The 12,155-nt window shown below is 49.1% G+C and overlaps 1 protein-coding gene across 2 annotated transcripts in view; it reads right to left on the bottom strand.

Moving 5' to 3' along the window:
• The window catches only part of ANK1 (ankyrin 1), a 243,957-nt gene that overhangs the window by 46,200 nt on the left and 185,602 nt on the right, over positions 1–12,155 (bottom strand). Inside the window, exons 17-25 of one of the 2 annotated variants that reach the window (XM_010371812.2) lie at positions 11,050–11,247; positions 8,076–8,174; positions 6,307–6,405; positions 5,963–6,061; positions 4,012–4,104; positions 3,510–3,582; positions 2,474–2,497; positions 1,503–1,599; positions 113–191 (exon numbers count right to left, since the gene is read on the bottom strand). In XM_010371812.2, the coding sequence (XP_010370114.2) occupies positions 113–191; positions 1,503–1,599; positions 2,474–2,497; positions 3,510–3,582; positions 4,012–4,104; positions 5,963–6,061; positions 6,307–6,405; positions 8,076–8,174; positions 11,050–11,247 (861 nt within the window). The remainder of the gene's footprint in view (positions 1–112; positions 192–1,502; positions 1,600–2,473; positions 2,498–3,509; positions 3,583–4,011; positions 4,105–5,962; positions 6,062–6,306; positions 6,406–8,075; positions 8,175–11,049; positions 11,248–12,155) is intronic. The other variant, XM_010371821.2, reaches the window with a different exon arrangement.

Raw genomic sequence — 12,155 nt, 5'->3', positions numbered from 1 at the left:
CATGTGAGCTATTAGTGTCTATTGTGCTACGTACAGGCTACCCGTCAACAATCACTGTCCCGGGGTACTCATGCTCTCCACATGGGGAAGCCACAGACAAGCAGCTTCTTACCTGCTCCTGCTCTTCTGACCTGATCACCACTGTCTCGGGTGTGACACAGGGAATCCTGGGGATGGCTGGAGATTCCACCCTGCATGCCAAGACCACCAGAACATCACAGGGCTGATCCACATGTGCACACAGCTTCCTCTTCCTCTTGCCTCCAAGTCTCTCCCTCCTGCTTTCCACTCCGGAGCCTGACTGCCCTTCACAACCTGGTGGAAGGACCACCTCCTCCTCCATGAAGTCCTCCCCAATAACTCCAACCTGCACTCGCCACCCCTTTCTCCTCCTTTAGAACCTGTTGACAGAATCCTCGCTCTGGCTAACAATATATCTTTCTGTGTTGCTACATGACCACTTGGTGTGCATTTCGATCCCACCAAATGAATCCGTAAGTTCCTTATGGTCAGGGTTACAACTCTGTATTTCTTTCTAACAGATGTCTAGCAAATTCAAATGGAGCAAATGGCCCCATGGTTTCACTCCCTGCTTGTTCAGGGACATTTCCATCTTTTCAGAAAACATCTAGGGCTTAGTTTTTCTACAAAGTCATTGATGCTAGATTGCTTTGCAAAATGTCCTTGTGTACACTGTGCCCACAGTGAGATAACTCACAGCAGTCACGGGGGAAATGAGAAATGTGGTCCAGGCAGACCTGAATCTCCCCTGGCTTGTACCTAACATACCTCAGGGGCAGAGGGATGTAGTCAGAGTTCGAGCTTAGCCTGGCAATAGTTTCTAATGTGAATCTTCCTCAACCTTTTTTTTTTTTTTTTTTTTTTGAGATGGAGTTTCGCTCTCATTGCCCAGGCTGGAATACAGTGGCACAATCTTGGCTCACTGCAACCTCCACCTCCCGGGTTCAAGCAGTTCTCCTGCCTCAGCCTCCCAAGTACCTGGGACTATAGATGCGCACTGCCACATTCAGCTATTTTTCTGTATTTTTAGTAGAGACGGGGTTTCACCATGTTGGTCAGGTTGGTCATGAACTCCTGACCTCAGGTGATCCTCCTGCCTCAGTCTCCCAAACTGCTGGGATTACAGGTGTGAGCCACCGTGCCCGGCCATCTTCCTCAACTTTTGAATGAGAAGTTGAGTGTTCATAAGAGGGAGAGGGGGTATGGATATAAGGCTGTGAATGAGGGGAGCCTGGGAAAGGAGGGGAGACTAGAAGAGGAGCAGAGAGGCATCCAGGCAGCATGGTGTGAGGAAGGCCTCCTCCTGCCCTGGTGGCTCAGGTGCACAGCTAGCGCATCCTAAGGTGCAAACTGTCTCTCTCTGCGGCCAGCATGCCCAACACCTGGCCTGCTGTGCCCTTCCTCCCTCTGGAATCCCTGCTCTGAGCCACAGTGCTACACCTCGGCATCCTCCTAGGGACCCTCCCAGGAGCACTGCTCACACTTGGTCTAGCTTTGGCACAAAATCCAGGAGCTCCCTCTCTTCATCGACATCCCTGGAATCCGGCCTCTCAGCCTTGGAGCCGATGAGTTCTTCCCCTGAAACAGCAAGAGCTCAAGTGAGTGACAGGGTAGAGGGAGAAGAGTCCCTCTTTCTTTTTAAAAAGCTCTGTTCCCACTCCGCCTCTCAGAGCTTGCTCCTGAGGAGTGGGGAAGGCCTTGATGCTGCAAGGAGACCGGGAGCAATGTCTTTGCCCAGTCCTGGTCTTCCAGCTCTGGGATAGAGAGCAGGGCAGCCAGCTCCTGACATCTTAGATGCCTGACGCTTTGCAGGAAGCCAGAGACACAGCCAGAAAGAACTTTCTTCATTTAATTTCAATTCAAAACAGCCCTTTTTGGGTGCAATGACACCAAAGAAGGAACTGCTACTGCTCTTTTCCACTCCACACCAATAGAAGAATAAACTACAGTGGAACTGGACCCACTCAATTCAAAGGGCTGGAGAATTTTCTGTAACCATGGCAGCCAAAACCTCATTACTTCCAAAGCCCATCACAAAGAGGTTCAAACTATGGGTCAATCAGCTGCCTGCACCTCTGACTGCCCCTTTGTTTCTCTCTCCTAGTTTGAACTGGAGCTGGAGCCCCGGCCCTCAACCTTGAGGGGTCATTCAATGCCACCCAGCAGTGAGCACCATGGCTTGTGATCTGGAGCTGACAGGATGGAAGAACAACAGCTCATGCAGTTATGATCACAAACATGGTGGCATGGGCACAGACACAGAGATGGGCCGGCAGGAGCTGCCTGCCAGGCATGGGTCTCATGGGTGTGAATTCCTTGGTTTAGTTGAGCTCCAGATTATTAGCTGTCAGAGGAAGATGGAAAGCAGGAATGGATTAGTGAGCATCTGGGTTGCTTAGGGTGAAATGCACTCTAGTGAGAAAAGACCACAGAAACAGAAAGCGTTCCATACCCATTATAGTTATATGAGCAGTTCCTGGAAAGCAAAGGAGAGCAGAGTTGAAAGAAGGACCACATTGAAGGCAGTTAAAGCGAGAGACATATATTATCCAAAGGAGCACCAGACAGCTCTGCTTCTCTAGTTGACAAAGTTATACAACCATGGAATAACCCAGATGGAAAGGACCACCGAGCTGATCCAGCCCACCCCACTATTCAACATCCCCGGAGTTGAGGACCCTACTACTCAATATCCCCATCTAATTAGTGATAAAATAAGGTTTGTTGGGGGTAGGAAAATACTGGAAGCATTCTGTAGTTCATAAAAGCTGAGACTATAGTAATTTCTTTCTTTTTCTTTTAGAGACAGGGTCTGGCTCTGTCACCCAGGCTGGAGTGCAGTGGGGTGATTACAGCTCACTAATTTTTAGTTCCAATTTTTTTGTAGAGACGGGGGTCTCCCTATATTGCCCAAGTCTGGTCTTGAACTCCTAGCCTCAAGCAATCCTCCAACCTCGGCTGCCCAAAATTCTGGGATTACAGGCATGAACCCAGGCACCCAGCTAGACTATAGTAATTTCATAATCACAGAAATAACCCAACACCTACTGACCCGCTATGTGGTTGAAGTGCAGCTTAAAAGGCATTCTCACAGATTTTGAATAATCCACTTAGTATTCATTCAAAGCACAAAGAAAGAACCAGGCAGAATTTTATTACAGTTCCTCATGGCGCTGAGAGTTGGTCTGAGTAGAACCACGCTCCAATTTGATACACATCCATAATCTATGCAAACACACATGTGTTTTTGAAACTTCATGGAATTTTAAATTTAGTCAATGTTCTTTCATCTAAGATTGTATTAACAGAGTAGTATTTTTGATAATAGACAACAGCTATAAAAAGCAGGTCTCCCCACTTTCAGTGTCCATCTACAGCTCTTGGGCGTGTTGTAAGAGGACAAAGCCGGCAGGTGGCAGGAAGCCCACTTGGAGGGTGCCCAGAGCCCCTCTGTCCCCACCAGCCTGGGCTCATTACCCCAACTTTACCTTCATCTTCCGAGACATCCAGGATCTCATCAACTGTCTCAGGGAAACTCATCCGATGCTTATCACTGACTAACTAAAAGGAGAAAAAGCAGATAACTCAACCCAAACTAGAGCCACACGCATTTTTTACCAGCCCAGCGGCTCCCTGGTCACGCCTGTGGGGTGTGCCCCAAATGCAGAAAAACGGAAGGAGGAGGCGCTCAGCCTGGAAGCTGCCGGGCAGGAACCACTGAGATGGAACCCGGGAAAACTGGCTTCCCATCTCCCCAAACCCCATCCACTCCGCTGCTGCTCGGAATGCTGGTCCTGCCCCGAGTCCTCAGGCCGCTAGGTGGCAGCACAGCCCCGCTGGAAGGAGGACAAGTTCCCACCCGTCGGGCGCTGCGCCTCCGACCGGCGTCCTGGAGCCCCAGAACGCACCCCACTTCCAGAGTAACCCCGGGGACGCCTCTGCGCCAGGTTGAGTGTGTCCGGGGTGGGTGCGGGGGAGAGGCAGACATACCACGAAACTGGTTTCATCCGTGACGACCTTGAGCACGTCGGTGACAGAAATGTAGCCCAAGCGCTTGGCTATGGCCAGAGGTGTGGTTCCATCCTGGGAAAAGAGCAGCCCGGGTGCAGTAAGAGGATGGAGTCTAGCAGGCGGGGCTGGCCCCTTAGACACAGATCGAGTTCACCTTCTAGTTGTTCAGGAGAACCTGAGTGGACAGATGTCACCGTGGGGCCCAGAACGAGATCCCTGCACGTGTGTGTGCCTAGATGTGTGTTAGCAGCAGCACCCAGAGATGGGTGTGGGAGGAGGGAGGGCAGGGGTGCTTTCGATCTGCAGTGTCAAGTGTGGGGCCTTGCAACCCAGCAGAGGAAATCTCCCAAGGAGAAGTCAGGCTCTGCCAAGTGGGTACCCACCGGGAAGGAGGTCAGGAAGTTAGCAGATGCAATTTTAGGAAGATGAGGACAGAGGGAGGCTGCTTGCTGCTCCCAAAGTCTGTTCTTAGGTGCCAGCGATGGGGTATTAAAGTAGTTGAATTAATCCATATACTTCAATGAACTCTAATCGGAATACTCTGAAATCACAAATCACCAGAAACACAGCAAGGGCATACTTTCCACTTTGATTCGAAGAGAAAGAGCTATGTGATCATAAATGGATACCGAGGCTTGATTTTCTTTTGACTTCTCTACTTCTAGGATGTGCCTTGGGCTCCATTCAGATTCAAGCCCAGCTGCAGCTGCAATTTCTGCAATCCCATCTACAATCAAGGATCCACTTTTGTGTGTGTGTGTGAGACAGAGTCTCACTCTGTCGCCCAGGCTGGAGTGCAGTGGCGCAATCTAGGCTCACTGTAACTTCTGCCTCCTGGACTCAAGTGGTTCTTGTGCCTCAGCTTCCCGAGTAGCTGGGACTACAGTGCCTGTCACCTCACTCGGCTCATTTTTTTTGTATTTTTAATAGAGACACTCGCCCTGGAGTGTTGGCCAGGCTGGTCTCTAACTCCTGACCTCAAGTGATCCACCTGCCTCGGCCTCCCAAAGTGCTGGGATTACAGGTGTGAGCCATCGCACCAAGTCAAGGGGGTCCACATTATTTCAGAGATAGAAGCAAACACGGAGATAATTTCATAGAACCTCCGCATGGTCAGATGAGAAAGCTCATAGTGAACAATGATTGCTGATGTCACTAAAGATAACCTCGAGCCCTGAAAGATCAGGAACCACCCAGGACTTTGAATTATGTTCACTTGCACCATATTGAAAACAGTTTCACATATTTTAGAATGGGTTTCAACAAATATTTATATATATGGTATATATGTGTGTATGTGCATATATATATGTATATGTCTGTGTGTGTGTGTATGTGTATATATATATATATAAAGACACAAGGTCTTGCTCTGTCTTCCAGGCTGGCTGTCAAGTGGGCAACTGGAAAATGGACACTGAACTGCAGTGGCACAATCACAACTCCCTGCAGCCTCAACCTCCTGGACTCAGGCTGTCCTCCCACTTCAGCCTCCCAGTTAGCTGGGACTACAGCTAATATGTGTCACCACATCCACGTAATTAAAACATTTTTTTTTGTAGATTCAGGCACTCACTGTGTTGCCCAGGCTGGTCTTGAACTCCTGCCCTCAAGCAATCCTCCCTCCTTAGCCTCCCAAAGTGCTGTGATTACAGGCGTGAGCCACTGCACCCGCACTCAAAAAGGATATTTTAATAAACATAAAAGAGGAGGGAAAATGGTGCTTAAAAGGAAAATGATCAATTTACCAGAAAGAGGAACTGATCACAGCGCCCCATCCCCAGGGTATTCAAGGTAGCTATGGCTTTAGGGTCTTGCGGCCCCGTCCAGGCCCCAGACACGTGCATTAACCTCTACGGTTAGGGGAGGTCACCCAGGGCTGCTGCCACAGGGAGCAGTTTTCTAAACTCAGGAGAGAGAGTGTACTCACCGAGCTGACCTCGTTTGGGGAAGCACCGTTTTTCAGAAGCAGAGTCACGATGTCTGTGTGTCCCTGCTGGGCTGCCTGGTGCAGGGGGCTGTATCCTAGCTGCAAAGCAAGCAGACATTTTGGCAGGGTTAGCCAACCATTAGACAGAGACCTGCCTACACATGATAGTGCCTGTCCATCTTCGAAATGGGACATTAATAAAATGCATTTCCCCCTTTCTTCCTTCAGCGTCCACGGTCAACTGTGGTGGAACCCCTAGGGGCCCAGAGCAGCAGCTCTGGCTGCACCCTGATGTGGCATGGAGAAGGGTCAGTGCAGGAGTCGGGGCTAGGGCATCCCTGTACCTTGGTCTTGGCATTTACATCTGCCTGGTGCTGCAGCAGAAACTTCACCAGCTTGATGTTCCCGTAGTGACTGGCCACATGGAGGGGAGTGTAGCCCATCTGAAAAGCAGATGAGAAGGAGTGACCAGAGCTCTCCTGAGCCGGGCATCACATGAAATCCTTCCCAAAGAAGCCGATTCAAAGAGAGAATGGACAGGGAGCCCCTTGAAGGCGGACACTGAGAAGCTGAATGGCTGCTGCTGGGCAGAGACCACCAGGCTGAGATGCTTGTGGGAGACCCAAGGGGAGATGTCAACCTGGCAACTGGAAAATGGACACTGAACCACAAGAAAAGGGCTATGCTGCGGTCGTCAGTGCATGGGAGATCTGAGAGCTTTGGAGGTGAGTGAGGTCCCCCAGGATAAAGTGGAGGGTGAAAAGTGGGGCCGAGGGCGTGAGGCCGAGGCAGAAAAGAGGGAGAGGGAAACCTGGAGAGAGCAGCATCACAGAATCCCAGGGGGGCTATTTCAAGAGGAAGAAATAGCCTTCAGGCCTGGGAAGGGCGCTGAGATGAGGGCAGATGGGGATGTGAGGTCATGTTCACTCCAATGACAACAGGCTTATTTCCATTAGAAAGCTGAAATCCCATTGAAAAATCCCCAAAAGGCTGTCCAAGTGACTTAGTTGTGGCGTGATGGAATTTACGGGAACTGGTCATTGCTTATTGAAATGCACGGGCTTGGGACATTTGCTCATGTGAGTCTGGGCTGTTCAAGGAGTCTGTCCTGCTGAATTTTGTGGTAATGCTTCCTGTGGGCAGGCAGGCCAAGGCCCTCTGAGCTCTTTGGTCCCAAGTGTCCCGGGAAGCTGATGCCAGATTCCAGAGACCACCCAAGCACAGGTCCTTCCCATAATGGGGTGACTTTGGGATCCTCAAGGCCATTCTAACCCACAGGACAGGGTCTCTTGGTGCAGGACCCCAAAAGACTAAACAGGGCCCGCAAGTGAAGCCTCAAAGATCCAGAACATTCTTAGATTTTAAGCAGATTCCTGTGGAAGCTGCAGGCAGTTGGAGACAAAACACAGTTTCCAGACTTTTCTCAGGGTGACTTCAGCATAACATTGTTGCTGGCATTTCTGTGCTACTCTGGAGGGGGCAGGAGTTCCTGGTACTGTCACTGTCTCTTCCTTTTAATATGGTTCCCTTGTGGGGAAAAGAAACAAAATGTGGCTTCTTCCATGAAGCCCGCCTCCTCTCACCGACTGAAAACACCCTGTCTGCCCTCTGTGCTCCCAGCTCCTCTCTTAAGAGTAAATATCAAATTACGCTCTTCCTTCCTGTCCCTAGCAATCACCTCCACACCAAACTGCAGACGCCTTGACGGCAGATTCCATTCACATAGCTCCTTGCACACATCAGAGGTTCAAAGGAAGTTGAACTGAATTTAACCAAGTGCTGGAAGAAAAGGTGCTAAGCTTTTGTGTGAATCTGGGGAAACTTGACATTTTGACATGCTGGCTACTCGTATTAGACAGGTCTTAGAGTCATGATTAAACATTCGTCCCACTTTCTCACTGCAGAGGCTCAAAGGTCTAGCAAACTTTAAAAATCCCCAATGAGAAAGTAAGATAATGAGGAGTAGCGTTTTCAAACTCCACTGCCCGCTCTAGGAAGTGGCAGGGAAGAATGTTCCACTGGGTCTTCGGGGTTTCAAAGCCCCGTGGAAGATTCAGTTCTGAAGTGTGAGCAAGGAGTCCACACAGACTGATGTTCTGGCTGCCTGCCTTACCCGGGTGGTGGCATCCACCATGACGCCATGTTTGATCAGCACGTCTGCCACTGGAACGTGGCCTTCTTGTGCTACCAGATGGAGGGGAGTGAGTCCACTCTGCAAAGAAAAAGACGTTCATTACCTTCTAGCAAGTAAAGAATTCCAGGCCACAAGGAAAGAGCTCTGAGGTCTGGGAGCTGAAGCTGACTTTGCAGTCACCAACTAGTTATTTGGCTCTAGGCAAAGCTCTTCTTGTTCTGGGCCCCAATGTCCTTATCTAAAAAGTAAGGTGGTTACACTAGACCACGGGTTGGCAACTTTTTCTGTTAAGGGCCAGATGATCAATATTTTTGGCCATGTCTCTGTATGACTAACATTTAAATGAATGGGCATGGCTGTGTTCCAATAAAACTTTATTTACACAAACAAGTGGTGGGCCAGATTTGGCCCATGGGCCCATAGTTTGCTGACTTCTGATCTAGATGAACTTTATGGCACTTTCCCAGTGTTGGTGCTTTATGGACTGCCCAATAAAGAATGCCCTATTTCCATGGTGAATTTCAGAGCCCTGTAGCCTTGGTTTCCTAATCTAGACAATAGGGGTTATCATGGATCCATCTCAGGGGCAAGGTGAGGAGTGCTGGAGAAAGCACAGGTGAAGCACATTGAGAGGCACACAGTGCTGTTTAAATGAAGCACGCTGGCTGGGTGCGGCAGCACATGCCTGTCATCCCAGCACTTTGGAAGGCCAAGGCGGGTGGATCACCTAAGGTCAGGAGTTCGAGACCAGCCTGGCCAACATGGTTAGACCCCCATCTTTACTAAAAATACAAAAATAAGCAGGGCATGGTAGCTCATGCCTGTAATCCCAGCTGCTTGGGTGGCTGAGGCAGGAGAATCACTTGAACCTGGGAGGCAGAGGTTGCAGTGAGCCGAGATCGCACCACTGCACTTCAGACTGGGTGACAGAGCAAGACTCCATCTTAAATAGATAGATAAATAAATAAATAAATAAATAAATAAATAAATAAATAAAGTACCATACTGTTATCACTGCACAGCCAGTGCTGGCATGGTCAAGAAGGCAAAGCATCCCACCAGGAGTGAATGGACCATATTCTTGCACATGGCATCACAGCTTCCTCAGGAAGGCAGTAAGGTATCAGAGATGTTGTTTGACATGTGGGCACCCACAGGAAAATATCAGAAAAGTCTTCTCTCCCCTGGACTTTGCCTCAATACCCTTTGCTAACGTGGGACCAACAAAACTGGATTTCTCTGCAGGCACAGACCATGTCCCCTCTACGGGACTCCACTTGCCCTCCTCTGCCTTCTGCACATCCTGCAGGCTGACCAGAGGCTTGTGGGTAGTCATGACACCCCACCACATGCCACTGCGGCCAGAACTGGCGGGCCTGTCCTGCAGGCAGACCGGGGATGGCTCAAATGAGAACAGTCCTCAGTTGAGGAGTGACTGTGTCAGCCTCTCAGGCAGGCGCTCTGCCTCATTCTTGAGCTAACACCAATAATCTGCCTTGTGAGGGCGGCGTGTGGATGACAGAGTGGGTTACCAGTCACCTTACTGCCTCCTGTCAAAGCTCCCATTAAGTGGGGCAGTGAAGGAACCCAGAATGCCATGAGATATAATGGTCCTACCAGAACGGTTCCCTCATTGGGGGTCAACTGTTCAAATTTGTACAAAATGTGCCAGATTTTGTACAAAATCTACAGGTTTTTGTTTTTTTTTTTCTTTTTTTTTTTTTGAGATGGAGTCTCGCTCTGCCGCCCGGGCTGGAGTGCAGTGGCCGGATCTCAGCTCACTTCAGCTCACTGCAAGCTCCGCCTCCCGGGTTCACGCCATTCTCCTGCCTCAGCCTCCCGAGTAGCTGGGACTACAGGTGCCCGCCACCACGCCCGGCTAGTTTTTTGTATTTTTTAGTAGAGACGGGGTTTCACCGTGTTAGCCAGGATAGTCTCGATCTCCTGACCTCGTGATCCACCCGTCTCGGCCTCCCAAAGTGCTGGGATTACAGGCTTGAGCCACTGCGCCCGGCCAAAATCTACAGGTTTTTAAGAAACCTTAAGTTGCCCTGAAAATGCTTGCCTTTCTGAGTATTTGCTATATGAATTTATCATCGAAGAAGTGGTTGTTCACATTGCATGGTTCCACTTACATGAAATGTCCAGAACAGACAAATTCCTAGAGACTGAAAGATTCGCGGTTGTGAGGGACCGGGGGCTCTGGGGGAAATGGGAAGTGACTGCCAACAGGTACGGGGTTCCCTTTGGGGGTGATGAAAGTGTTCTAGAATTAGATCATAGGCTGCTGAATTCTGTAAAAATACTAAAACACATTGAATTGTAGAGTTTGAAAGGGTGCCTTCTAGGTATTTATATTTTGATAAAACTGTTATTTAAAAAAGAAGTGATTTTTAGTCTTTTTTTGGGTCACACATTCCTTTGAGAAGCTGAGAAACACTGAACACTTCACCCAGAAAACTGCTCACACACCCTTCCTCCCCAGATGTGTGTGCAATTTTAGAAGGCTTTATCCTCACCTATTATCGCTGGAGTAAGAACTCCCAGTGTATAGGTCAGTAGTTTTAAAATATCTTTCCCCCACAGAACATAGAATATTTAGTCCCAAATGATAGAATGTACTCCTGAAGGTAGGCGCCAGCCTATATTTGGGAAAGTGTATTATGGATTTTAATATTGATCTTTCTGCAGATCCTTAAGTCAATCCGTTTAGAAAGATCAGCAAAGGCTTTGGCATCAGAAAGGCTCAGAATCCTGCCATCTCGGGAATAAGCAACCTTTCTGACTCTGTTTATTCATTTATAAAATGAAGGTGAAATGTACACAGGGCTGTTTCAAGGTTTACACACACACAGCCCTAACTCAGAACCTGGGCACACATAGATACTTAATATGCAGACACCACACGTTGTTAGCCAGCACTCCAGGGCAGATCCAAAGACGCCATGTCTACCTTGTTCCCCAGGTTGCCATTGGCTTGTTTCGAGAGCAGCAGAGCCACCATCTCTGCATGGCCCTCCTGGGCGGCCAGATGAAGGGGCGTCACACCTTGCACCGACTCGGCGTTTGCTGAACCCCCATACTGCAGCAGACTGCGGGCCACCTCCACCTGGTTCTGCTTGGCAGCGATGTGCAAAGGGGTGTAGCCATTCTGAAACAGAAGAAGCCACCCAGAGCCTGGTTACAGGAATGCTGAGCTGACAATATCAACACACGAGCAGGGGCTGAGTCTGGTTCTTGGCCGGCTGGACACCCAATGAGCAGGGCTGGCGTCACCCAGGAGCAATTTAGGTAAACGAACAAACAAACAAACAAAATCCATTTGATTTGAAGCCAGCGCCTCAGGCTTGCATAGCTTCTGTATGTCCACCTTTTTTCACCATCTGTTTTCTGTTATGCTCTGACAAACTGCTGGACAGGAAGAGAACAACTGGAAGGCCAGGTAAGGAAATGAAAGGTTCTCATTTCTTCCTTCCTGCAATAAGAGCCAAAAACCCCAAATATTTCATAAAGAAGAAGAAACAACAGCCCCTTTTTTTCCCAGTGCAGCTGGGCCAAGTGCTGCCCTCTGGGCCTTGCCGGCATTAGGTAGGGTGGTTTAAGGGACATGCACCTGGCAAGGGACTTGAGGATGTGGGACAGTCCTCACTCCACTATTAACTACCTGTGTGACCCAGGGCAAGATATTCCATGACCTAGACTTCCTTCTGTATCTTTTAAGTCATTAAAAGTGGATAATAGCATCTATCTTTTTCATTTCTCAAAGTTGTTAGGTAGACCAAACATGATACTATATGTGAAGGTATGTTCCAAAATTAAGATATAAAAAGTTGGCAGGGCACAGTGGCTCATGCCTGTATTCCCAACACTTTGGGAGGCTGAGGTGTGAGGATCACTTGAGGCCAGGAGTTTGAGACCAGCCTGGGCAACATAGCTAGACCCTATCTCTACAAAAAAATTAAAAAATTAACTGGGCATGGTGATGCATGCCTGTAGCTACTCAGGAGGCTGAGGTGGGAGGATGGCTTGAGCTAAGGAGTTGGAGGTTGCAGTGAGCTC

The sequence above is a fragment of the Rhinopithecus roxellana genome, chromosome 9, assembly GCF_007565055.1.
Source record: "Rhinopithecus roxellana isolate Shanxi Qingling chromosome 9, ASM756505v1, whole genome shotgun sequence".
In the NCBI taxonomy this organism is placed as follows: domain Eukaryota; kingdom Metazoa; phylum Chordata; class Mammalia; order Primates; family Cercopithecidae; genus Rhinopithecus; species Rhinopithecus roxellana.
This window is presented reverse-complemented; position numbering and strand designations above follow the sequence as displayed.